This window comes from Delphinapterus leucas, chromosome 14 (genome assembly GCF_059928025.1).
Source record: "Delphinapterus leucas isolate spDelLeu-1000000601 "Yukka" chromosome 14, BTC_Dleu_Yukka2, whole genome shotgun sequence".
In the NCBI taxonomy this organism is placed as follows: Eukaryota; Metazoa; Chordata; class Mammalia; order Artiodactyla; family Monodontidae; genus Delphinapterus; species Delphinapterus leucas.
Genome location: NC_143142.1, coordinates 46,581,118 through 46,609,001, shown reverse-complemented (window position 1 = coordinate 46,609,001; position 27,884 = coordinate 46,581,118). Strand labels below are relative to the sequence as shown.

General features: G+C 41.5%; 1 protein-coding gene across 2 annotated transcripts in view; it reads left to right on the top strand.

Moving 5' to 3' along the window:
- B4GALT6 (beta-1,4-galactosyltransferase 6) overlaps window positions 1–27,884 on the top strand; it is a 64,687-nt gene that overhangs the window by 9,636 nt on the left and 27,167 nt on the right. Inside the window, exons 2-3 of one of the 2 annotated variants that reach the window (XM_022586901.3) lie at window positions 8,598–8,714; window positions 16,235–16,348. In XM_022586901.3, the coding sequence (XP_022442609.1) occupies window positions 8,598–8,714; window positions 16,235–16,348 (231 nt within the window). Of the gene's footprint in view, window positions 1–8,597; window positions 8,715–16,234; window positions 16,349–27,884 lie in introns of those variants that run through there. The other variant, XM_089895046.1, reaches the window with a different exon arrangement.

Sequence of the window (27,884 nt, the reverse complement as noted above, 5' to 3'; positions counted from 1 at the left end):
ATGACTTCCTGTTCGTATCTTTGTTTTCATGATTAATTTTCTCGAGTTAGTACAAGCCTTTGGCTCTACGAGGTCTTTGTGTTGTATGTTCGTTAGGGATGAAACATAGATTCTTCGCTGTCTGAATGAATTGTTCGTAAATTAGAAAGCTGTATAAAAGAGGATTTATTTGGTATAAGTTAAACTGATTATGAAAGCTTCTACTTTTTTGCTTGTTAACAAATGTTAATGATGTTTAGAGAATGGTTTTTCAATTTTCAAACATGAAGGTGCTTAAGCCTTACCTAAGGCAACCCAGGTCTTATCACCAGATATTCTGATTGTGATCCTGGTTGATTTTTAATTAATACTTCAGGTAATTCTGGACCCTGGGAACTTATTTCTTTTCTTTCTTTTCTTTTTAAATTTATCTTATTTATTTTATTTTTGGCTGCATTGGGTCTTCATTGCTGCACACGGGCTTTCTCTAGTTGTAGTGAGCAGGGGCTACTCTTCCTTGCGGTGCACGGGCTTCTCGTTGCAGTGGCTTCTCTTGTTGTGGAGCACGGGCTCTAGGCACGTGGGCTTCAGTAGTTGTGGCACATGGGCTCAGTAGTTGTGGCTCGCAGGCTCTAGAGCACAGGCTCAGTAGTTGTGGTGCACGGGCTTAGTTGCTCCACAGCATGTGGGATCTTCCTGGACCAGGGCTCGAAGCCGTGTCCCCTGCATTGGCAGGCGAATTCTCAACCACTGCACCACCAGGGAAGCTCCTGGGAACTTATTTCTGACAAACATCCCAAATGGGTGGGAAATAATTTAGTGCTAAATAGTTTTACTTTTTAGGCTGGTTATCTCATATCATTTGATCTTTCATAGAACTGATCTTACCTGTTAAAAAAACGGATTATTTGTTTATAGCATCATGTTTTACTGGAGACAGAAATGGCTATCACGGTGAAGAATTTTTTTCCTCCAGAATGGAAATGGGCAGAATGGACAGACAGATTGTTTAAGACAACCAGGATCATGTGTTTCTTTATGAGTCTGCACTGACTATGTGATTGAGTTATAGGTTGATCCTAAATTTGTTATTTAGTATTTTTAATTATTAGAAAGATATACTGTAATTCACTTAACAAGGTCAGTAAAAGTTATTAAAGCATGTGGCCTTACATGTTAGCCAATGGAAGTAATTTCAAAACAAAAGACTTATAAAAGTCTTTATAATATTTTCATAGCTAAGCAGCTCTATGAGGTTTGTTACTATACCATGATATCTTAATTGAAATATTATCTCTTTCTTTATTTTTAAATATTTGGAGCTTGCTAGTGTTAATAATTCTTTACTGAAATCATTTATATATATTGCCTTGTTGGTAATTAAGTTAATCGCTCAGATATTATGGCTTCTAATTATAGTGCAATTTCCAGTTTGACTTGGAGGAAGAGAACTTGGACTTTATTTTCATTTGAATCAAGAGACCAATGGTAGGGACTTCCCTGGCAGTCCAGTGGGTAAGACTCTGTACTCCCAACGCAGGGGGCCTGTGTTCGATCCCCGGTCGGGGAGCTAGATCCTGAATGCCACAACTAAGAAGTCTGCATGCAGTGACTAAAAGATCCCACGTGCTGCAGCTAAGACCCGGCACAGCCAAAAAATAAAATAAAATAAATAAATAAAAATAAATCTTTGAAAAGAGATCAATGGTAGAGAATGAGAAGATGCCTTGTTTTTTGATTTGAAAATATGCTCTAGCTTTGGAAATCTTTGAAATTCATTTCCCATGCTGTGTCTCCTTTCTCCCGCCTGTTATACTTACTTCCATGATTAAGTAAGTTGAAATTATGAAAGATATTTTAATTGTGAAAACACAGGGAAATTGGGGATGGTTGTAAAACATAGTTCAAATAGGTCTCCCTTTTATTTTTTCTCAAGATAGCATTCTTAAGCGGGTAGAGGTTCATTTCGCATTCACTTTAAATGTCTTCTGAAATCATTCATTTTCAGCAGATTTATAATGTTTCCTGGATGTGTTTATTTATGGTTTCATCTTTTAGTCTGTAATTTCATTAGGTAAGTTTCCTTACTGATTAGATTAAAAGTGTAATTGTCTGCATTTTTCCTTCCCTGATTCCCTCATTTCCTCCTGATTCTACTTTTCTGTAATGTGGTTTATAGCTCAACTCTTCAGGCTTCTGTCATGCTTTAAAGAGGCTATGTGTTTAAGTGAATAACAGTGAATTAACAAATGACAGTGCTGAGAGCTATCGTGTGTTAGATCATGTGTTCAGAGTCTAGTTTTTGAATTTTCAGCTGAGTTTAAACTAGGCTGAACTGATGGTCTGGTTGTTGTAGAAGTAATTCCGATGTTTTAGGCAGTTTATTCTTTTTCAGGATTTTGGTTTTTACAGAGGAACCCCCATGGCTTCTTAGTTTCTGGTACTGCTTGGCAGTTGGTAGTTATTCAACAAATATTTATTGAATAAATACGTCTCTACCCTGAACGTCTTTAATAAGACTGTGGGAAAAGTCAAATTTTATTCAAAAATATTTAACTTTGATCAGTATTCAAACACAAGTATACCCTCAAATAACTTAAAACTGTTGAAATGCAGAGTGGAAGTGGTAAAAGTACCTGTTGGAAAGAATTTTTTGTTAATTTTTGGTGTCTACATCAGCAAAGCTTGAGCTGTTGGCTAAGATCTGAAATAGGTCTGTATGTGATCACTGTATTCATTATTGCTTGATAAAACGAGATTCTGACCACAGAATTGTTTCATTCTGTTTATTAGTCAGCCTGTGACTTACTGGAAAGATAGGGAGGAGGATATTATAGGCTAGTAATTATTTGCTCTGCAGATTTTCTTGAGCCCATACCTGACTTTGAATTATTATCACCATGGTAAGATAGTGTTTAAATAGTGAGATCTGTTTAAATAGTGCTTTGACATAAAGGGAGTCATTTGTTTTACAGCCTGGCACAGCCTAGAAGTCTGTTACTATTTGTTTTTAACTCAAGCAATACTTTGGTCCTAGGCAAAGTATGAACTATATTTCACATGTCATGTGGCCTCATCCTGGGGTTTACAGCATTATTATTAGAGATAATATATTTAGCTTTTACAAACTTGCATGAGTAATGTCTGGAAACTTGTTGCACAAGGGACTAGATGTGGAAAGAATAAAACTTACAAGCATGTGAAATAGATTATTGTGAGTTCTTAGAAATTCAGAGAATACCTCATTCAGATATCTGTGGTTACTGTCAAGGGATGTCTACATGCAGTGTTTTGCCTTTTTCCATATTGTTTATTTCCTTACGTGTTCTGTGGATTATATGGGAAACCGTTTTCTCTCCTGTGACTTTGAAGTGCCCCTTCTGACTTCCTCCTCACATTAGTTGAAATCTGTTTATCCCTCCTATTGTCACTTCCCTCATAACTTTTTACGTTGAAGATTTTTCTTTTTCTTAGCCCCTCTCTCTCCTCTAGAAGAAGCCATTGCTTCTTCCAAATAGCTGCCCCTCAGGGTCATTCAGACCAGTGCTTGAATCTTGATTTTTAAAAATTCCAGCTGTGTAACTTCTGACTTTGTTTTCTGATCTCATAATGGGGAAAGCTGTACCTGTATCCTGGGGTGGTGTATTCGTTTCCTAGGGCTGCCGTACACGTTACCACACTCTATTCCAGTTGGCCGGAAATTTGAAATCAAGGAGTTGGCAGGGCTGTGCACCCTCTGGAGGCTCTAGGGGAGAATCCTTCCTTTTCTCCAGCTTTGGGTGCCTGTTGGCATTCCTTGGCTTCCTAGGCTGGTGGCCAGATCACTCCAATCTCTGCCTCCATCCTCACATTGCTTTCTCGTGTGTGTGTGTGTGTGTGTGTGTGTGTGTGTGTGTGTGTAAAAACCTCCCTCTGCCTTTCTCTTGTATGTGCACTTGCCGCTGGATTTAGGGCTAACCCAGATAATCCAGGGTGATCTCCTCATCTCGAGATCCTTAACTTAATTACCTCTGCAAAGACTCCTTTTCCAAATAAGATAACATTGACAGGTTCTGGGAATTAGGATGTGCACACATCTTTGGGGGCCTCCATTCAACCTGCTACATAAGAATTCAGTGAAATGTAATTATATGTGTGTTTAAGTATATTTATATATGGCATTTAGCTCAGTGCCTGACGAATGTAGTTACTCAATGTTAATTCCTTTCCCTTCCCTTCAGAAATCTGTGCTCTCCAACATTCTGCCCCCCTGGGATGCTTTTGGCAGTTATGCTCAATTCAGAGCGTTTCTGCTCCGCTTTGCCCCTGCTGGCGTCCTGTGGTGACCATCAGGTAGTCTGCTTCTCGTCTTCCATCTTTCCTTGCTTGGCCATGCCTGGCCACCCATGTCTGTGGTGTGCTCTCTCTCCCAACCCCAGTCTATCTAACCTTCCACGTCTGGCACTTTCTCAGCTTCATTAACATTACTTCTCATCTTCTCAATGAGCTTTAGTCCCCTCTTCTTCTTTCTGTTTTTTCACCCCATTCATCCATTTGGACCTTTACAACTTATTTTCCATTGCTGCCAACACTATTCAAGTTGGATCGCTTATCCCTGTATATCCTTTGCAGCTGTGCACCTCACAGCTTCTGCTTATACTGTCCTATCGACGGAAATGCGCTTCTCCCTCCTTCCTCTTACTTCTCTTAGTGCCTTCGCTTTAAAATTCATCTTTCCTCCTTCCACTCAGGCCACAGTCATGCTCAGGTCCCTCCTGTTACAAGAAAACTTCCCTTGACCTTGCTCTCACTTACCTGTTCTAAAACTGGACTGCTTCCACTTTATCCACTCAACTCCTTACTAGTTTCCTTTTGTTTCCATTATTTGGGTGAACTGCTCTCTTGAAGGTTGACCGTGATCTAATAGCCTTTTTTCAAGGCTAAATGGGATGGTGGTAAAGAGCTGGGTTGCTGGAGCTGACTGCAGGGGGTGAATTCTAGCTCCACTACTTGCCAATAACTGTGTGACCTTGAGCAAGTCCCTTAACTCCATGCTTCAATTTCCTTATCTGTAAAATGGGAATATTAGTACCTAGCTTATAGGGTTCCTTGTAAGGGTGACATAGATTAGTTTATGTAAAGAACTTCTAAGGATGCCCAGTAGAGTATGCACTAGGTATTAGTTTTTTTTATTTTCTAAGCTATTGTGTTTTAGTCTTTCTTGTTAGCCTGTGTGGTGACATTTGACATGGTTGACCGTTCCCTTTTCTTTTGTCCAGTGACTTCTTCACCATGTTCAAGCTCAGATTAATTCATCTCGGGGTCTTTTATCTTTGTGTCTCCTATTTGTGGTCTGAACTTCACCACCTTATCTCCTTTCTAGATAATTTTTCCTGTGGTAATTCACCACCATGGTTCCTACTTTTACTTTTGTGTGAGTGTCTCCCCAGATTGTATTTGTACCTTGTCTGTCTTAGCTCCAGCACTGCGTTTATAGCTGTGTGTGAGCATGCCTAACCAACACAGTCTCCCTCACAGTCAGCTCTGTAGTTGACTTCTGGTTTTGTTAAAGGACCTGGAGATTGTGACGATTAGAAACATGGATGTCGGGATCAGAGGGATGTTGTATTTGAGTCCTTCAGTGCTCAGGAAGCCTTTCCAGATCACTGCAGACGGCACAGTCTCCTTGGCTTGAATACACAGCGTGCTTTCAATGAGCAAAGCTGCGTGTGGAAAGAGGTAGAGAGACACAGCTTTATGGCAAATGTACTCCTTAGTTTTATTAAGTTGAGAATGAGGCATGTTCATCAGTCTTGCCACACAAACCCAGGGTAGGATGCCTAGAAGCTGTTGTAAACTGTTGATTTTTGAAATTTTTTTTCCTTTAAGTTGTAGTTGTTCCCTCCTGGAAAACAGACTAGGTAAAGAAGTTAAATTTATGTCTCACAATGCAGAGGCAAATAGCAAATGAACTAAATTAGAGAACACGGCATCATTTTAATTAACCAGTGGTAGTTTTTAGTGTGTTTCTGAGTTGTCTTGAGACCAAAGGGCAAGGATGGGAAAGATTTCCCTCTTTGTTTTCTGAAATGTAGTCTCTTGTAAGTTGGAATAGAAATTTTAGACCAGGATTTCCAGGCTTGTCAATAAGATATTATATTTTATAGTAATGATAATTAGCAGGCAAGTATAGTTATTTGAGTGTGGATTACTGGACTTTCATGATGTTTGGTAATCAGACAGTCTGGACCATTCAGTGCTGGTTTCTTGGGCCTTGAAACTCTGACACATGGCCTTGCTCCTGTTAACAATGCCTCTGTTTAAACACAGCTTCATTCCTTAATGGGTTTTGATCTTTAGGGATTAAACCCGTGAGGACTATTAACCTAAGGAATGTAACTCAGTTAGCTGTGAATGATTTAAAATAAACTAATAGATTTCCATTTGGAGAGCTTGGTGTCTCACTTTATTTTTTCTCCATCCATCTAATGAATAGTAAATGCAGTCTTTTGGTAAATGATTCCCCTTTGTCACAGGTGCCATCAGTGATAAATTTTCTTAACGGTTTTGTTACCTGATATTTTGAAAGTTTTTAGGAAAATTTGACTTTGATTATCCTTTTCTATACTGGATGTTTTCCTTGTTTCTTAAATTTGACTTGGTTTTAAGATTCAAACCATTTTCTTTATAAGAGTAGGTGTGTTAATTAAAAGTAAAAGCTATATACTTTTTAAAAGTTCTGTTTCCAGGACTGACAATGAAGCACATGTGTTCTCACCTAGTATATCCTTGCTTAGGCCAGTACTGTTTCTTCCAAGTCTGGGAATCAGTACTGGTCTTGGCTTAATAACCCTTGGCTCAGTCCTGCTTCTCCATGACAGGTCTTTTTTTTTTTTTTTTTTTTTTTCAGTTTGGTGCATAACAAACATTTAGGATATTTACACCACTGATAACAGATTTCGTGTATAACTTTAGGATTAAATGATCCGAGAGATTGTAAATCAATTGGCATTCATTTTTTTTTCCGGCATCATTTCAGTTGAACTTGAGATCTTGGTTTAGGTAGAGCTGCTAATGTTACTTTGGCTTTTCTTGAACATTTTCCCACATTTTTGGTTGGCTGTTCTCTTTGTTTTCATTCTTCACTTTGTCTCGTTTGTCTTTTAAAGTCCATTAGAAAGCAAAAATGTAATAAAGACTTGTGGGGCTTGTAACCCTGGTATAATAAATTCAAGCCTAAATAAGTTAAATCTAATTATAGGACTGCTTTCTAGAGAGGATGTGGACAGTCTACTAAAAATGATTGAGGTAAAGCTTATGTGGAACCTGGATTTCTGTTTCTCTCTCTTTTATGGCTTGAAGGTGAGAGAAAGAGTGTTAATACACTCTGCTTCTCTTGTTATCTATTTTCTGTTCATTTGTACTTTGAGCAAGTTCAAATTTCAAAAAAATGGGAAAGGAGGTAGCAAACGTTTTGCTCATTTCTCTGTACCATGTCGAAGAAGCAGAGCTGGGCCCAGAAAATGAGTCGGCATTTTTGATTTTTTCATTCAGCATTCATTTTTCGAGAGTGTCATTACTGTGTTGGGAGACAGCTTATCTTAAAATTGAAAGAGCCATTAACCGAGCCTTGCAGTTTCTTGGTTTTGCCATGAAAATGAGCTTCCTCCTCTTGTCTGAATGGAGTTTATGATTTTTAGCTTCATGCTTGGAGAAGTTAGAGTAGAAGGGGCTTTAGAGAAACCTAGTGCAGTACTGCCAGTTTTAGTTGAGGAAACTGAGATCCAGTGAGCTGCCCATGGTAGCAGAATAAGGACCAAAAAAGAAAAGGTCTTTTGACTTGACTTCTGTGCCTGTCTGAGGAGGCTTGCCATCTCAAAAGTGAGGGATTTTTGTAATCTTTGTCAAATTACCAGTTTCTCCCAAAGGAGGAGATTAGAAATTATTTTTGAAGCACTTACTCTGGAGAATTAGATTAACAGCTTGAAAATGCCACATTGATTTTGATTTTATCTGCTTTTACAGTCCTGGTAGGTAGATTTGTGATTGAAAGGGAGTGTAAAAATTCAAGTATTTAAGAAAAATTACAAAAAGTGATACTGATTCTAGATCATTCTACACTATGCCCCTCCAACGCCTTGAGAATTTGCAAGATCCATACCCATACTAGAGATATTGATTTATGATATATTTGTGATTCAAGATGGAATCCTCACCTTTGTGGAGTCTTTGGTTTGAGGGAATTAATATAGAATTAGAGAAAGTGAATTTTAGGAGTATATGGTTGAATACTTATAAAAAAATGCCTCTTCGAAATTTCTAAGTATATTTTATAGTAGAAAATCATCTATGGATAAAGGAATTACGATATTTCAGTTTGTTCATTTAGTCTCATTCTGTTTGATGGATGGATGTTACTACTTTAATTTTTTCATTTTATTGTTTTTTTAAAAGAGTTTGTTTTTGTAAGTTTTTGATAATGGGAAATAGTCATTTTATATTTCTCTTTTCCCTTTGGATGTACTAATTGAGTCAGTTTGGGTCTATTGGGCAGTTCCTCAATTCTGAATATTATTTTTAAAAATTTTAAAAAAGTTTATTGAGTCATGACATTCTCTCTTTTTTTTTTTCCTTTATAGCCAACACATATCTCTTTATGGTACAAGCTCGAGGAATAATGTTGAGGGAGAATGTAAAAACAATAGGACATATGATCAGGCTGTACACAAATAAAAACACTACACTCAATGGTACAGGTAAGACTGCTTCCTGTTTAATTTTGCTTTGCTTCCACTTCTTACCCTTAGAGTCATAAATCAGTAAACCAAATCTCTTCGGCTCTGGTTCTGCCTCCAAGTACCTTCCTGTTAAAGATGAAGGTCTCCTACTAAGTGCACTGGGAGGGTCTTTCACTGCTTGAGTTGGGACTGTCATGTATTCTAGGATATATAAGGGTACGATCACCAAGGTGATGAGGGTTTTGTATAAAGATACTTAAGTTAATTCTTGCAAACATAACTTAAAATATGGAAAACAGCTTGTACTTTTTCAGTTTGCCTACTGTGTTGAAAAGAAATTGCCCACAAAGAGAGTAATTTATTCATCTTAGCCATACTGCCATCTTCATTATGCCCATTCTAATTCCTAAGATGCTTTCCCAGCTATGTCTAGAAAGTACTTGTTTTTAGTTATAGAAGAGTCTTAATAATTGTATGGCCTTTTTAGGGGCTAATGGGAGAAATCATATAAAATTGGAAATCAATAGCTGCTCTTGTTTTTTTTAAATATAATCTGGAAGAAGAATCTCCATCAGAATCACATGAGGTTAAAACCTGTGTAATAGGCCAAACTAGTGATTTAATGATGTAAATAGATTCAACTGCTGTGGGAGGATGCTTGTGCTCTTCTCTGGCAGTGTTTCCACATTGTCTTCCTGAAGTAGAATTGGCTGTTATTTTCAAGGATTCAGTGGCTGATTATCAGTTGTTGCATCCACTGTATTCTCATTTTAAACAGTTAAAGTGAAAGACTTATGTCAACAGCTCTTCCTTCATTGTGCCACTGTAAATCACACACACATATCCCTACACCCTAATAGGAAGTCCCTATCTCCCAACCGTAGGTATATTTTCTTAAAATGGGCGTTAAGATGGGTAATACTTTTAGACCCTTCTAAAAATTCAAGACTGTGACATTGATTCTTAATTTAATGTCACACATGCTTCTGCAAAATCTGTCCTAGTCATTTGCCTGATTTATATTATGATGCCGCCAATCAAACTCTCTTAATTTTCTTCTTCCTTTTAACTTCAAAGAAATTTCCTTTAGAAAGACTGTCTCATCTGAGCTGATATTTTAATAGTATGGTAAAAGTCTCATGAACTGGTCTTCTGCATTAATTGGTCTTCTGAACAGTAGGTCAATTTTAGGAGAAGTTTAAACATTTGAAAAGCTTCGCTAAGACTTGTCCTGGTTGAATAAGTTGATGTGAAGGTATTCGCTAAAAGTTCATTCAGCTGAAGTATTAAGCATCTTTAAGTTACTGTATTTGTATAAGTGAGTGCTAATAAAATCTGTGCCTAATCAGGTTATTTTCCTGGAGTATGAATAAGTTATATGCGTGAATGTTGCATTTTTGATTAGGAGAACTGTTTACTTGGGCAAGACAACCCTGCCCTCAACCCCACTGCAGCATCCCACAGCTGAAAAAAAGGAAATCCTCTCTTCCCCTCACCAAGTCATAGTTGCAGTGAAGACCGAACGACCAGTGCATCCTTTGATGAAAGTGTGCTTTTTATGAACCTTTGGAAATTTTCACATGGTTCCTTTACTGATGGTGCAACTCTTCTCAGGAGACCGTCAGTTATTGTATCAGTTAGGAATTAGGTTTGGTTGTAAGAGAAACCTGCCTGCAGTGGTTTAAACCCATGAGGCTTCTTGTACAAAAGAAGTCTGGATGGAGGACTGTTTCTGTTGTGGAGAAAGTCTTCACACACTTTCCCACTTCTATTCTGTCATGTAGCTTCACAGGCTAAGATGGCTGTGGGTCTCCAGTCTCTATGTTTGCCCTTGGGTCATTAGAAGGAACGATGGAAGGGAGGGAAGAAGAAGAAATAGAGTGCCCCCTTTGTAAGGACCCTTCCCGGAAGTCCCATGTAGTAGTTCCCCTTACATCTCACTAGCCAGAACTTAGTTGTAAGGACACCTGGGAATGATAGTCTTTGAGCTGGGCTCCCTGCTGCCCTGAATGAAATTGGGGTTCTGTTACCAAGGAAGAAAGGGAAAATGGAGTTTGAATAGGCAACTGTGAGGTTCTGCCGTGTTCATTTAACTTGAGTAGTTAGTGTAGGTATACTTAACTAGATATTAGAGATACAAGATGAAGAAAAACAGCCTCCTGAAACTGTGCCTTTAAACAGCATAGTCTTTCTTCCACATTGTCACATTATCTTTTTTGGGGAAAATAATCTTGGAACTTTAGAACTAGAAGGACCATTAGAGATCACCTACTTCAACCCCATTATTATACAGCTGGGAAAACTGCGGCCCCAGACGAAAGTGATTGACCCACGGCTGCACAGCTAGTAACTAGTCAACCAGGACTAGAGCTTGTCTTTCAGACTTCTGATGTTCTCTGGTTTAGGGATCAGAAGACTCTGGATCTAGTACTTGTTCTTATACCAACTAGCTATTGTATATTTAAAAGATTCAGCAAGCTCTTTATGCCCAGCTTTTTCATCTACCCTGTTTCATAGAACTATTAGAATAAAATGAAGATCTGGCATTTAGCATTCATTGTAAAAGGCAAATAGTACTATTCAAAAATAAAGGATTCCTACCAAAAGAAAAAAAAAATCCGCCCTTTACATGAAGATCTCTAGGTTTCTGAGAGAGATGGAAATGTAAATAGCTACTTATAATGCAGTGATTTATTTCTGCACAGACTTGTACAGATGAAATCTGCCAAAAAGGAGATAATGGACACTAAGGTTTACAAAGAGCTAATTGAGCTCCGGGGGAGAGTTGATGAACATGTATTGACTCATTTAAAATTTATCACTTGGACTTCCCTGGCGGTCCAGTGGTTGAGACTCTGTACTTCCAGTGCAGGGGGCATGGGTTCGATCCCTTGTCGGGGAACTAGGATCCCAGATGCCCCTCTGCATGGCCAATAAAAAAGAAAACTATCACTTAGATTAGATCTTAAAAACTCTCATCACAAGAAAAAAAAACTGTAACTGTGTGAAGTGATGGATGTTAATTAGCCTTGTGGTAATCATTTCACAATATATACATGTATCAAATCATTATGTTGTACACCTTAGACTAACACAGTGTTATATGCCAATGAAAATAGTTTGCAAAAAACATAATATTTAACACTTAGTGGCAAATTGTGATATTTCTAAGTACATTTGATTCCAAAAAGGAGTTTTTAACCCTGTGCCTGAACGTTCTGAAGCACCAAGTGTAAAGAGATGTATGTAAAATTTTTGTAAAGAAACCATGTTCTTTTATAATCAAATGGTGCCTTGCCTTGTAGCCCACGGAGTCAGTCAAATTAAGAAAACAAAATGTATTCAGTGAGCAGTTATCAAAACAGATGACAAGGGTCACGCAGTGTTAGAGCTGGTAGGTTTGTTAGAAATAACCCAGCACACTTCCTCATTTGGTGGATGCATGGTCGGAGGCCCACAGACATCGCCAGACTGACATGACAGGCTAGCAGTAAATAGACTGGAATGCTCATTGAGTTTCTGTTACCTGCTTTAAGCTGCCTTTTGCAGGGAAACCAAAGCCCTGGAGAGGTCTCCTTTGGTCCTGTTCTCCTAAGGTCCAGTGAGAGCTGAAGAGGGGACTTGTCCAGCAGTTTTCATTCTGTGTTTCCTTTTTGTTTGGTGTGGCTCTGGAAGGAAGAAGGCAGGGGCCAGGTCTCACTGTGGTTTCATCCATTCATTAGATGAAATAATGTCTACATTTTACAGCAGTTGTGGTGGATCAGCCTTCAGTGCATCTGTCATGCATCACCTTTTAAAACTCCTGATTTGGGGGCTTCCCTGGTGGTGCAGTGGTTGAGAGTCCACCTGCCGATGCAGGGGACACGGGTTCGTGCCCCTGTCTGGGAAGATCCCACATACTGCGGAGCGGCTGGGCCCGTGAGCCATGGCCGCTGAGCCTGCGCGTCCCGAGCCTGTGCTCGGCAACGGGAGAGGCCACAGCAGTGAGAGGCCCGCGTACCGAAAAAAAAAAAAAAAAACAAAGAAAACAAAAAAAACCCTCCTGAGTTTGAAAGCAGTGGGTTATACTCCATGGGCCTCACCACTTTTGTAGGAGTAACGATTTTGTGGGTTTATTACATCAGAGTCTCCAAAAGTTTAAATCATTGTTGGCTATATTATCAGTTGTGAAGTGTTTATTTGCAGTAAGTTTCTACTATGTTGTAGGTCCTTTATTAGATGCTAGAAATCAAAGGCAATTTGATTTCAGTTAAAAGTGGTTTATAGACTAATGGCAAGGGGGTGGATAGCCTTATATACAAAATACTTTGGGATGATGTAACTACCACTGGACACAGTACTTAATGGATACAGATGTTTTTATTAGTCTGGCAATAAGTTGAGATCCTTATGATCATTTGTAATGATGTAGCCAAGAATAACATGTTTAGCTCCAAAACTTCGTATTTAAAGGACATGAATATACTGATACTGCATGTCTTTAAGGTTTTTGTTTTTTTTTAACATTAGTTCTTTGAAAACTGATGAAAGTGATCAATGGGTTCTTTTGTAAAAAAAAAATTCAATCATTTTAGCATGAGAATAAAAAGTGAAACAGTCCTCCAGCCCTCCTGTTGCCATGAGACTCCCCAGAGGGAGCTGTTGTTAACAGTTTGTGTTGCAGAGATGTCTGGAGAGCTTAAAATCTCTGTGAGTTAGGTGTGGATTAATAGAGTCTATAAATTATGTGTGGCTAAGAAAAGGGGCCCAAGCTTTAATGACAAGAATTAATAAATTATTTACAGTAAGAAAATACCCTTATTTATATTTAACTACGTGACATTAAGAAATTAGGAATGCGTGAGTGTTAATGTTTATCTTCTTCAGGATTATATGAAAATGAGCACACACACTGCCTTTGGAACACATAAAGGCAGTGCACTCCCAGGGACAAGCTTATCTATCTTCTGTTTTCAGCTCCTACAAGTGCATTGTGTAGAGTAGATGCTTAGCTAACATAGTGGGAGTCCCCATAAAAGCAGAACTTTTATTTTTTGTTACTATAACTTGAAATTTGATATATATCTAGATATATATTTTTAAAGGGATTTAAAAAAAAGAACCAGAACTTTATTGGACTTCCTTACACTTATTTTATGTTTAGTATCTTTAAATCTTTCAGATATCTTTGGGTGAGATACAGAGTATGGGCTCCTAGAGGGGTTTCCGTGGTGTTAGTCCGTCCCTGTGTGTCTTGGCGTACAAAACAGCTAATGTCCACTGAATCCCTCCCCCTCCTTTGTCTTAGAGGATTTTCCTTATCAGATGCTTTCCAGGGCTCCCCTGGAGAAAGGCATTGGGGAGGATTCTGTTACTGGGGCTTTCTCACTTCCTGGTGGAATAGGCCTTAGCCATTGTACCATCATTGGTCCCTATTTATCATGTTGGGGTTTTCTGGTAACACACTTACCTTAAAGCCTCCTTACTGATGCCTTTCCAAGTTTGTAAGGTGTTTCCACTTATTCATAAGGGGTTCCACTCTGCAAGGCCCCTTCCAGAAGGTGGGCCTGAAGGTGGGGTGTGTCTCTTTGCTCCAAAGTGCCATCCTGGCTCCCAGGCTGCATCCCCATCTACGGTATATATTTTTTTTAAAGAATTTCTTCAGTTTACTTTATTATTTATTTATTTATTTGTCATACCACGTGGCTTGCAGGATCTTAGTTCCCTGACCAGGGACTGAACCCAGGCCCTTGGCAGTGAAAGTGTGGAGACCTAACCACTGGACTGCTAGGGAATTCCTGTCATCTCCTGTATTCTGATGATGAGTGAATATTTATGTTAGGCCAAGCCGTGGACGGGAGGTGTTTAGTTTTCTTTGACTCTTCTCACATGCTTCATATTCAATTTCCAGGATTCTGCGGTGAGAGGGTTTAGCTTTTACAGTCCAGTAAGGCTGTGATTTTGACCTTCAGCCTTTTGCTTGCTGGTCTCTGGTTGACAGGCCTCTCTTCTAAGTCATATGCCCGTTCTCCCCCTTTCTCACTCTGCATGCAGGCCAGTTCTGATAGGAATACCTCTCTTATCAGAGCAGATTACTGAAGACTGAAAGTCTTCACATTTTCCTAAAGTGTCTGCTAGAACTTCATTTCCTGTGGGTACAGGGTTTGTGATCCAGAAGACAGATGGGAGTTTAATCAGCGGTTTCCATTTCTCATCTCTTACTCACCACATGTTGGTCTCATTCTCTCAGACCAACTTCCTCTTACATAGCAGGAAGCTGGCAGGTCATGGTTCCCAGATTTGCCTCTCAGAACTTTGTTCCAGAAAGGGACTGAAATGGGAGCTCCTTGGTTCCAAGTTTAAAATTCCCAAGGCTCTGATTGTTCCAGGTTGAGTCAGGGGCTCATTTCTAAAGCAGTCACTCCTAGCTGAAGTTCCTGAATATGCATATGGGCTAGGGATTGTTCTGAGCACTTTGTACACTTATCTTTCTGAAATCTGAAAACGACAGCATGAGGTAGGTGCAGATGAGAAACTCTGTTCTCTTGCTTTGTACCACAAAGCTAGTGCGCGTTGGGGCAGGATTTGAACTCAGCACTTGACTTTGGTGCTCTAAACCGTACCCTCGGTGTTCCATAATTTGCTGACTCTAAAGATAATGGACCTAATGTAATAACAGCTCCAGGGCTCTCTAGAAACTGCAGCCCACGGGTTGGGAATGACTAATTTAAGGACTTTAAATGGGCTGTATTACAAAAGTCAGTTGAGTGGGTAAATTGCAGTTTCTCAAGTGTGAGGCGATGAGAAAACATTACTCCCACCCTCTGCTCTATGGATGTGGAAGCAGTGTGCTGTGGCTGTGTGGCTGTCCAGAACACCCTGGGCTGTTTGATACTGGAGAGGATCCCCTGGTGTACTTTCACTCCCTCTTTTTATTTTAACATCTTTATTGGAGTATAATTGCTTTACAATGGTATGTTAGTTTCTGCTTTATAACAAAGTGAATCAGTTATACATATACATATGTTCCCATATCTCTTCCCTCTTGCGTCTCCCTCCCTCCCATCCTCCCTATCCCCCCCCTCTAGGTGGTCACAAAGCACCGAGCTGATCTCCCTGTGCTCTGCGGCTGCTTCCCACTAGCTATCTATTTTACGTTTGGTAGTGTATATATGTCTATGCCACTCTCTCACTTTGTCACTGCCTCTTTCGAAGTGGCTCAGCTGGGGGGGAAGGGTGGAAACACCTGTTCTCTTACGGTCGCAAATGGGCCTGCTCTGTGTGTAAGCATGGATCAGGCCTTGCTGCTCCCCAGACTTGTCCCAGGTTCCCCCGGGGAAATCGTGCTGAGAGGTCCCATCTGGCAGCGGTGAAGGGTGAATGGGAGAGTAGTCACGGCAGCTGTATTTTGCTTTTCTCTAGTTCTTTATAGATAATTGCTTTTAAGTACTGTTGCAGATTGCAGATTGTAGTCTTTACACAGTGACGGTGACACATTTCATACTAGGAGCAAAGCAAAAGACAATTTTTTGGTTGTAACTTTTCTCTCTCTCTCTAAGATTATCCTGAAGGCAATAATTCAAGTGATTATCTTGTTCAAGCAACAACGTATCTTCCGGGAAACTTCACATATTCGCCATACCTCCCCTGCCCGGAAAAGCTGCCTTACATGCGTAAGTTTCATCTACTTTTGACTTAACTATTTGCTTGTATTATAATAAAATAAAATCGCATGGTTTGAGCACACCACCCTCAGGCCATTATTGGGGGTGCTCGTATTCATATCACGTAGCATGTTATTTGACTTTCTTTTGAGAGGGGTGCAAAGCAATTTTTTGGGAGGGGGAGGAGGATTGAAAAGCTAAAGAAAAAGCTTATGCCTTACCCAGAAGTAACCTCACCTCTGTTGTGAGTTTGATGTGTGTTCTTAAAATTATCCTTAAAATGGTTTTAACACTATCTTTTACATAGATAGGAAATTAGAACGTTTCAAAGGTTTTAAGAAATTATATAAATGGTTTTAAAATTACATTTCCTTCTGTAACTTGCTTTCTTAATTATTTTTTGAGAACTGTCCATGCTGATACATAGAGATCAGTTTATTTCCCTTAACTGTTCTATAGTGTATCTTTGAATAATTGAATAAATGTACCACATTTCATTTACCTTTTTCTCTGTTGATGGAAATTTAGGTTGTTTCCACTGTTGTGCTACCACAAAGCAGTGCTGTAAGGAACAACATCATACAGATTTCCCTGTGCATGTGTGCTTGAGGGTTCATGCCTAAAAGTGGAATTGCTAGGTAGGCTGGTGTGGTTGCACTCCACAGCCGCGGTACCAGTTTATATCCCCAGGGGCAAAGCGTGAATGCACCACTTTGATATTGATGGACTTTAAAAATTTTGCTATTCTTATAGATAAAACACTTTTTGCTATTATGACAAATCAAAAAAGGTATCTTGTTTCAGTTCTTACTTTCTTCATTACTGGTGGGTTTGAGTGACTTTTGCTGTGTTTGTGAGTAGTTTTGAGTTTTCTCTCCTGTGACTCAGTTACCGTTTTATCGGTTCCTTATTGGTTAATTAGATTTTTGTATTGATCAGTGGGAGTTCTTTATATATATTCCAGCAGTGACCTATTGTCTGCTATATGTGTTGCAATTGGCTTGTCTTTTCATTTTGTTTATGGAGTCTTTTATTTTATAGACGTTTAAAATTATGTTTCTAAGTGTATCAATCACTATTGAATCACTATATCATTATTTAAGGTTTTTGCTTGTTTTGGTCTTAAGAAAGCTTTCCTTATTACCCGAAAGCCATACAAATACTCTTTTATTTCCTTCCAATAATTTTACAATTTTGTTTTGAATTTTTGTGTATAATATGAGGTAGGGATCAAGATAACTGTATTTTAAACATTTTTTTCAAAATTATGAAGATAATACATTATCGTTTAAAAAAACCTCTGTAATCAGTCAGAAGCCACACGGCTGTTATTTTGCAGTTTTTTATTGTTTGTGTCTCCCTCCTCTGATTTTAAGCATACTTCATACATATAAGTTAGTATCTTGATTTTTATGTAATTAAAATACAAATAAACGTTATTTTGAATTGCTTATTTATCCACGTGTCTTAATGTCCTCAGTATCTAAGGTGTGTTTTTTATGTCTTTATGTGACTTTATTGAGGAAGTTAGTCTTTGCCTGTCATGTTTGTAGGATTCTTTTCAGTATGTTGTTGATAGATATATCTGTAATAAAAAGTATGATTCACCTTTCATTATCATCTAAGGCCATGGTTCTCACGCTTTAGGGTACATCGGAATCACTGGACAGCCTTATAAAACACACATAGCAGGGCACACCTTCAGAGTTTCCGAGTCAGTAGGTGTGGAGTGGGGTCTGAGAATTTTCATTTCTGACAAGTTCCCAGGTCATGCTGATGTTGGTGATCCTTAGGCCACAGACCCACTGATCTAGAATTGATCCTGGCTGCACCATAGCTTTCATAATTCTTGGACCCAACCCCTAAGTTTCTGATTTTATTAATTGGATGCAGAGCCTGAGTATTAAAAAAAAAAAAAAATTTTCAGCTGATTCTAATATTGTTATCTCCTTGCTGTCCCGTAATAGAGAATGAAGCTATGGTTTTTGTGGCTATGTGTTTGTCGTTACTTTGTCACTGCAGCCTTGGCTTTCTAAAAATGAATGTCTTTGTCTGTGTAGTACTGAGGCCACTGGGTGTAATGTTCTATTGAAATACTGATTACAGTAATTTCATTTTCATAATTTGCATATTCAAGGATTTATGGTTTTAGGAAATCTTTCTGTTCTTGGTTTAGTTGCCATTTTCTTAATTAGTGCTTTCTGGGTACTAATTGAAGTCTGTTCCAGAGCGTCTTCCTGCCAGGCCTTCCTGCTTGCCCTCCTCTCCCCTGGCCCCGTAACTCATAAATGCTTCTGTCACGTGCTTGAAAGCTTGTGTCGCAGCTGTTCTCACTGCCTTTCGCTGACTGTCTTGGTGACCTGCTCCCCTCTGCTCCCATCAGTCTTGCATTCTTCTGCAAGAGAGGATCTCACCCGTTGGGCCAGCTACCTTTTCACAGAAGGCCTCCTCATGGCTCTGCTGGCTTTGGGTCCAGCACCAATCCCTTGTCCAATTAGCTGTGGCCAGCCTGATGGGATGGTTTAGTAGAAAATATGCCCTCATACAGATAACTCCTTAGGAAGGGGCCTGGCACGAGCCATCCTGGAGAGCCCCCTCACTAGTCCTGTGACCACTGCAAAGTAGAGCCTCAGTTTGCCTATCTGTAAAATCTGGGATTATATGCCCACTTCACAGTGTTGTGAGGATAAAGAGAAGCACAGTGCTTGAAACTTGGTAGACGTTAATTTGCTGTTCCCTTTCCTTTTCCTCATTTCTTTGAATGATGGAGCCAGACTTTACGATGATCAAGAGAGTGAGAAACCTAGGAGAATCGTGTGGAGTTAAGGCATTTTTTACTTAGCTACGCATCCTTAATTTGTTTTTAATTAACAGAATTGTTTCCCATTGATGAAAGAGAACAGCATAATAAAATACCTATGTATAAAAATCTTATTGTCATATCACACAAAATAATTGAATACCATACCTCCCCAAATAATAGTCAAGGAGAGTCTGTGTAAGAAGGTGATCTACTTAGATGAAAACCATTCAAGTATGTATGATACTGAATTCCTATAATCACCAGAAGGGAAGTTAAGGCTTAAAATTGTTGTTTGATTATCTAGCTGTAACTTCTTTTTGATTTTTGCTGGCACTGGATTACCATAAAGATGAAGTTTGAAATTCTCCAGTTGGAATTCACATAAAGTTGATTTCATGGATTTCAGCATTATTTCACAATCAATTACAGTGTAAAATCTATTTTAAATGTTATTTGTACAATATGAGTGAATACTTCTTTGTTATTGTTAGTATTTATAGATTCTCCAGAGGGTGAATCCACTTTCAGTTTTACTATATTTATGTGACACTCTCCGTGCTAACAATTCACTTTATCTAGAGCTGAAAAATAATAAGTGCTTAGCATGGATGTTTTGATTTTCTGGATGAGGTTAGAGATGGAAAATGTCAGTTGTGCACTTTGCATTAAAATGAAGATGGACTTACCTGTAGATTTCCTGTCTTTTAATTCCTATTCAAATAGAGTGCATTTGTAATGACTTTTATATATTTTGTCCTTAGCATTTTTGGAGTAGTTGCCTTTGTGGTTTAACCCTGATAGTTTCTATAGTTGCTAGCCTTAGGAGCATAACAAAAGCTACAAGGACTTTTTGAGATGAATTTATAAACTTCAGAGAAGCTCAGGTAATGCTTAATGTAACAAACCATCATGCCCACGTTTATTGTAGAAAAGAGTGATGGGGGCCACTGCAGAGGAACGGAGCAGTCGTGACCCGCCTGCAGCTGCCCCTGTGTTGTTCGCAGGGGCAGGCGGCGAGAAACACAGCTGAGTACGTGCCTGCCGGCTGGAGCGGGTTACACATTCGGAGGAAGGGTTGTTATGTGATGAAAGGGAGACAGCAGTTTCCTTCTGGAAGGAAAGAGAGACTTCAGAGAGAGGGGACATTGGAAGTGGGTCTTGCAGGATGGTTCAGCAGGTAGCTGAGGGGGCAGTGTCCGAGCACAGGAGGCCCTGTGTTCTAAGAATGGGGAGTGGTCCGCTGGGACCGGGGTGGGTGTGTAGTGGGATGTGTGCTGCATAGGGAGGTGAAGGGCCCTGTGTAAAGGACTCACCAGTCCGAGGGCTGCCTGGGTTCCATGAAGCTGTCGGCATCTGTGAGGTGGGCATCAGAGGGAACGGAGCCCCTGAGAGTGTGTGCAGAGGGTTGATTTACAGCCTGGTGTGTATCTCTCTAAGATAAGGGCACATGGTTTTCCAAGGGTCTAGGGACAAAATAGGGTAAAAACAGAAAACACTGCTTTTTTAAAAAAAATTTATTTATTTATTTTGGGCTGCATTGGGTCTTCGTTGCTGTGCACGGGCTTTCTCTAGTTGCGAGCGGGAGCTACTCTTCGTTGCGGTGCTCGTGATTCTCATTGCGGTGGCTTCTTTTGTTGTAGAGCACGGGCTCTAGGCACGCGAGCTTCAGTAGTTGTGGCACATGGGCTCAGTAGTTGTGGCTCGCGGGCTCTAGAGCGCAGGCTCAGTAGTTGTGGCGCACGGGCTTAGTTGCTCCGCGGCATGTGGGATCTTCCCGGACCAGGGCTCGAACCCATGTCCCCTGCATTGGCAGGCGGATTCTTAACCGCTGCGCCACCAGGGAAACCCCAGAAAACACTGCTTTAGGGAATGTAACCTTCATCTGCTTTAGGTAGGTACATGGTGTGACTAGGACGGTAGTTTGGAAGGATGATCCTGATGAGAAGTTGAAAATGGATGAGCATGGGGAAGTGCCGGGACCTGGAGGGGCCGTGAGGAGCTTCCTGCAAGGGCCCCAGAGGAACAACGGGCACGTGCCGGGGCTGTGGCGCTGAAGAGAAGAGACGTGGTGGCCAGCTGAGGGATCAGGGTTGCTTTCCAGGTTTCTGTCTCGGTGGCCGTTAACTGAAACATATAATGTGGGATAAACCTCACATTTGGAGAACGGGAAAGTGAATGAGTTCAGTGTTGGGCCTGTTCTGTTTAAAGCTCAGGAGAGTTCTTTTGGGGTCTGAATTTCTTCAGAGGGATCTGGGCTGGAGATGAGAGGAGGTGAGGTCCTACGAGTGGACCCCTGGAGAACATCCATGTCTGAGGGGCAAGGGGAGGTCAGCAAAGAAGGGAAGGCAGCCAGGGACATAGGGGAGTCAGGGGATGGTGTTCCAGAGGACAGCAAGGAGAGGGCTTCACCTTGTCACATACCTCAGAGCAGGTAGAATGAGGGACTGTGAAAGCCCATTGAATTGGGCACGAAGAACACTCATGGAACCACAGTCGGCACAATTCCAGTGGGGCGGCAGCGTGAGAAGCAAGATACACTGTCCTGAGAAGACTCAGAAGTCTGTAAAAACTAGTTGGTTTAAAACAAGGACGTTTGGGACTTCCCTGGTTGTCCAGTGGTTAGGACTCTGCCTTCCACTGCAGGGGGCCCAGGTTCCATCCCTGGTCGGGGAACTAAGATCCCTGCAAGCTGCATGGCGTGGCCAAATAATAATAATAAATGAATAAAACAAAGAAGTTTGGTGGGAAGGGGAAGGAGACTGGGGGGAAGGAATCTGTGGAGGAGGTGGGGTCAAGGGGACAACGTTTTAGGAAGAGATGGACTTAAGTGAGCCTTAAGCGCTGCGGGCGTGGAGGGGAAGACCCTGGACAGATGGGGAGTGAAGGGAGGAGAAGGGAAGCATCCAGGGAGCCTGGATCTTGGAGAAAGTGACAGGACACAGAATGTGCTCAGGTTGAAGAACTGGCCTTGGAAAGTAGTAGGGGGACACCTCCCGCCCTGAGGCGGGAGTGACGTTCATTTGGAGATGAGGGGGGGACAGTAAAGGGGGTTCAGACCTGTTGCTTCTGTGTTCCTAATAAAGTAGGGGAGGCCACATACGTGTGAGGGGGCGGCCAAGAAGGATGGAGCAGCTTGTAAAGGATGAGTAGATATTTTGAACGTTGTAGGGCATGCAAAGTGGAGTCAAGCAATCATAAAGGAAAAGGTGCTCACTAACCAGTTAGCCAAGAGAGCCCTCCCTACCCCGTAGGGGTCAAAATGTACAAAGAATATAACGCTTGTTTCTGCTGAAACCTTACTATGTTTAAGGCAGTAAATTAGGTACTGTCACCTCAGTGGTGGGAGTATGTGCTTACGTGATTTTCTTCAGTGGTATTTCTTGGGTGCAGAATTTGAGCATGGAAAATTGTTGATCAGGTCAGGAAGGGAGGGAAAATAACAGTGTTTGTGAGTATATGGGTGTGTCTTAGTCTGTTCGGGCTGCTATAGCAAAAAATACCATAGACTGGATGGCTTAAACAGCAAATATTTATTTCTCACAGTTCTGGTGGATGGACGTCTAAGGTTAAGGTGTCAGCAGATTCGGTATTTGGTGAGGGCCTGATTCCTGCTTCATAGATGGCTGTCTTCTTGCTGTATCCTCACATGGTGGAAGGGGTGAGGGATCTCTCTGGGGTCTGTTTTATAATGGCACTAATGCCATTCATGAGGGCTTCATCCTCATGATGTAATCAGTCCCCAAAGGGCCCACCTCCTAAAACCGTCACATTTGGGGTTAGGATTTCAAAATATGAATTTGGGGGGTGGGGAGAACAAACATTCAGTCCATTGCTGTGATTGGGTGAAACTCATGGAGCTGGGTTTCTCTACATGTGATCCAGAGATGATCTACACCAGAAGCCACGGGGATGCTGGTTAAAAGAAACCTGGGTGGCCACAGAGGTCGGTTCAGAGGCTGAGCCACCAGAGCAAGGCCCAGACCACTCTGGGCAGCATCTCCTGTTGCCACTTGGCAGAGATCACAGCTCCGATCAGATGTGCCCAGAGGTGCCACTCATGGGGTCCTTAATGCCAGAAGCTTCTGCCAGCACTTTTAATGAAAGACAGTTTTGCAGAGTGCCCACGTCCTCATGTTCACTTCTGTTTCAGAGTCACCTTTGGGTGCATCTTGTCACTTGACTGCTTCTCTTTGCTGGAGAGGTTGGGAGAGTGGAGAGGTAGCTTCTTCCTCTGGGAGGCAGGACTCAGTGGCGGGCAGTTCAGGCCCCTGAAATGTGTTCAGGTAAAGCTGGGTGTCCACAAACATGACCCACGCATGTCTACCGACACAGGGGCTTTGAGAATGGGCCCGGGACTTCCATTCTCAACAGGCAGGCCCGGTGATTCTTAGCCACTCCACCAAAATTAATCGGCTGCTTTATTAGACCATAGAGACAGGAAAAGTGTGGAGACAGCAGAGAGAAGCTGAAGCCAGAACTGACTGGCTCTCAACTCTGACACTGCCAGTCATTCTAGGTGACAGTGGTGCTCAGGGTGTGAATGTGGAGCTGGGTGTTACATGCAGGATGTCCCGGGAGAGGAGGGCACCTCTCGGTGAATGTGGCTGCATATTGGAAGGTGGTTCGGCTGAAAGTCGTAAACTTCAAAGGAGGTAAATTTATGAAAGAAGGAAGTAATTAATTTTTGTGAGGTGTAGGTATAATCTGCAGAGTACCTTCATATATGCCTCACCCCCAAGATTGTGGACCTCAGGAAGTAAGCACTGAGCACAGTTTGAAAGGAAGAACAGTGTTTCACTTAAGATGAGGAGTGGAGGTGCTATTCTAGAAAAGACATTGAGATGCAGTGTATGGAAGCTTCTTGGCAACTGAATGGTTCGAGAAAACACATTGGAAAAGGCCAGAGCGGTGTGTGATATACCATATTTTCTTGACAAACCGCATCATTAATTTTTTTTTTTTTTTTTTTTTTTTGCGGTACGCGGGGCTCTCACTGTTGTGGCCTCTCCCGTTGCGGAGCACAGGCTCCGGACACGCAGGCTCAGCGGCCATGGCTCACGGGCCCAGCCGCTCCGCGGCATGTGGGATCCTCCCGGACTGGGGCACGAACCCGTGTCCCCTGCATCGGCAGGTGGACGGACTCTCAACCACTGCGCCACCAGGGAAGCCCCTGTGGGACATCTTTTGTACGAATGTCTTAAAGGCATATTTTAGCACCTGATGGAGCCAAGGTTTGGAAATGCAGGGAGGAAGGAAGCAGAGGGAGGTGAGACGGGATTCGACATGGCCAGCTCTGTCATTCCTAGTCATCTGTTCATGCACCCATTCGTTCATCCATCCATCCATTTATTCATTCACCCATCCTGTGTCCAGGCATTGCCCTTGATATTGGAGATGTGTGACTAAAAAACCACTCTGTTTAGAATACTAGGATTTGGTCACTTCAAGAATAATTGAGTAAGAAGTTGTTTGTGTAGGTAGACGTTATACAGTTGCAGAAGTTGAGAAGCCAAAGGAAAGCATTGGACGTGGGCAGTTTCTAGTGGTGGCTTCAAAGGCGGCTGTGTGTGACTGGGGGCAAGATGACTCATGGAACCTTTCAGCCTCTGAGCTGCCCTCGGTCAGCCGCCCAGAGGGTGGGGGAAGGGATGTGCCACCTTATCGTAAAAATCGTTTTCTGACTTCGGAAAAGAATTCACCTGAAGGGATATTTCTAGAGGAAATTCAGGGGTTTCTCTGACAACGTCATCAGGTCTTTGGGCAGTGCACACTGGGAACCCTGAGGGTAAAATACTGACAAGAGCCAGAGTATCCAGAATTTAGATACCAAAAAATACAGGTAGGCCCCAAACTGAGTGAAGTAGTCACTGAAACCTGTTGATTTATGGAGAAAACAGCTCTTTGGCTAGAGATGATATGCCTTACATTTTTTTCTTACATTTCAAGTAAAATTTAAATGCAGGTAATTCATATGTATTGAATATTTGCTATTTTAAGAATTATACTTTAATAGAAAAACTAATATCCTAAACCATGTCATGTGATATGTTGTAATCTACACAACCATAAACTTTTGATTGGGGCCTGTGCTGTTCCAGACGGATCCCAGGCCACTCAGGTCCCACTTCCCAAAGCAGGAGGCATCGTTGCACGTCTTGCCAATTCATGCTGAATTGGCATTAGAATGAATGTGCCGTGTAACCAGTGGTACAACCAAGTTATTCCCTCCCACACAACACAGAAGAGGTTGGCACCTAGGCTTTGTTGCGCAGCCCGAGAGGCAGCTCACCACTGACTGTCTTCTTCCACTTTCCTTCTCGGTAAGTGGCAGCCTCTCGTCTCTTAGGCGTCCAGTTTTCCTGCTCTTGCCTTTCTAACCCTGGTCCCACCTTCCAAAGGGTGAAAATCACTATTTACATTGTTTATATTTGTGTGCTGAATGATTGCACTGCTGGGTAAATAGATTTCAGCCAATAGATACGTTTTTCGACCTTTTAATTTCTAACTGGGGAGAGAGAGCGTGTGTCCCCCCTGGAAAACCTCAGGTGCAGCACAGAGTGGAGGTGGGGATCTGTCCCTGGAGCTCACTGGGTCCTTCCTCTTCAGTTGCCCTTGAAATCTCAGCAGGTGAAGTAAAGGGGGCGGGTCTGGCTGATTGCTTACTTCTTTGAAAGTAAAGCAGGATGCCTTCTCTCCTGGCTTTAGAGCACTGGAATGCTTCCTTTTTTTTTTTTTTTCTTTTTTAAATTTTTATTTTATATTGGAGTATAGTTGATTTACAATGTTGTGTTAGTTTCAGGTGTACAGCAAAGTGATTCAGTTATAAATATACATATATCCATTATTTTTCAGATTCTTTTCCCATGTATGTTATTATAGAATATTGAGCAGAGTTCTCTGTGCTATACAGTGGGTCCTTGTTGATTTTCTATTTTATATATAGTAGTGTGTAAATGTTAATCCCAAACTTCTCATTTATCCTTTCCCCCACCTTTCCCCTTTGGTAACCATAAGTTTGTTTTCTAAGACTGTGTATCTGTTTCTGTTTTGTAAATAAGTTCATTTGTATCTTTTTCTTTTTTTGTTTAGATTCCACATATAAGTGATATCATATGATATTTGTCTTTCTCTGTCTGACTTATTTCACTTAGTATGATAATCTCTAGGTCCATCCATGTTGCTGCAAATGGCATTATTTCATTCTTTTTTATGGCTGAGTAGTATTCCATTGTATATAAATACCACATCTTCTTTATCTATTCCTCTATCAATGGGCAATAAGATTGTTTCCATGTCTTGGCTGTTGTAAATAGTACTGCAATAAACATTGGGGTGCATAAGTATCTTTTCTCTGGATACATGCCCAGGAGTGGGATTGCTGGATCATATGATAGCTCTATGTTTAGTTTTTTAAGGAACCTCCATGCTGTCCTCCATAATGGTTGTTTACATTCCCACCAACAGTGTGGGAAGGTGAAACACTTTCTTGAGTGAAACCTGGAGGGGACACCTGGTAGGTAAAGGAGATGAGAGTAGCCTTAGTGGGTGCAGTAGGGAGGAAGGACTTGAGGTCCTGACCACAGGCTCACCTCGAGAGGTTCTTTCCACTGAGGGTAGTTTGGAAACCGTGTCACCACTAGCTCATCTTCTCCGTGCCTCTTCCTGGCCACTCTCTATAATATGCCCCTTTCCCTTCACTTTCTATGCACAGGAAGTAAGTATTCTAATACCATGTGTTGACTAGCTGGAGCTGGTATATTAAATTAAGAATTTGCAGATTATGCCCTGTTTGAATAAAGGGGCATGAGCCCGCCACACGTGGTTGGCAGGTAGCTCCCTCAGCATCTGAGCTCCCGCTTTGGGGAAGTGGAACCCACAGGGTTGTTTTGATGGAAGGTGCAGTTTCAATACACCCACACCAAGGAAGTAGAGTCATAAGCTTTCTTACTTAAGGATCCTGGGAGCTGCGGAGGAGGGTGCAAAGAGCTGGTGGGAAGGACAGTCTTCCGTCCCAGGAGATGAGAGCAGGGTACCAAGCACCTGTTTCTTATAAGGTGGTTGGGGCAGAGGTCACAAAGTTCTCTTGGCCTTAATTCTAAGTGGTTGTTTTTTGTTTGTTTGTTTGTTTTTTTGTGGTACGCGGGGCCCCTCACTGCCGCAGCCCCTCCCGCTGCGGAGCACAGGCTCCGGACGCACAGGCTCAACAGCGATGGCCCATGGGCCCAGCCGCTCCGCGGCACGTGGGATCCTCCCGGATCGGGGCACGAACCTGCGCCCTCCGCATCGGCAGGCGGACTCTCAACCACTGCGCCACCAGGGAAGCCCCTAAGTGGTTGTTTTAAAAGGTGCCTCTGGAAAAGCAAAGTGGGAACTTACGGCGGGAATCCTAAACTCAAGCCCTTATCTAAATGTCCAGACACTGGATGTGAGCAGGGTTATCGCACTGTGAAATGCCTAGGCAGCAACTCAGAAAAACAAAACTTGTTTTTCTCATCACAATTGATCCCGTGATGCCTCACCATTAATCTTTAGGGAAGATCATAGGCACTCTCTGGACGGTGGAGATAGTAAAAGCCCCTGGCAGGGTTTTGATCTCTCAGCACATGAAACATTTGAGCAAAGCAAAAATGCCATCAGCAATATCACTAGACAAATGACAATTTGAAATCCTGTCTGTAACCACTCTTCCCCCATTAGTTGGGGTCTAGCCAAGAAGATAAATCAAAGCCCTTGGATAAGGTT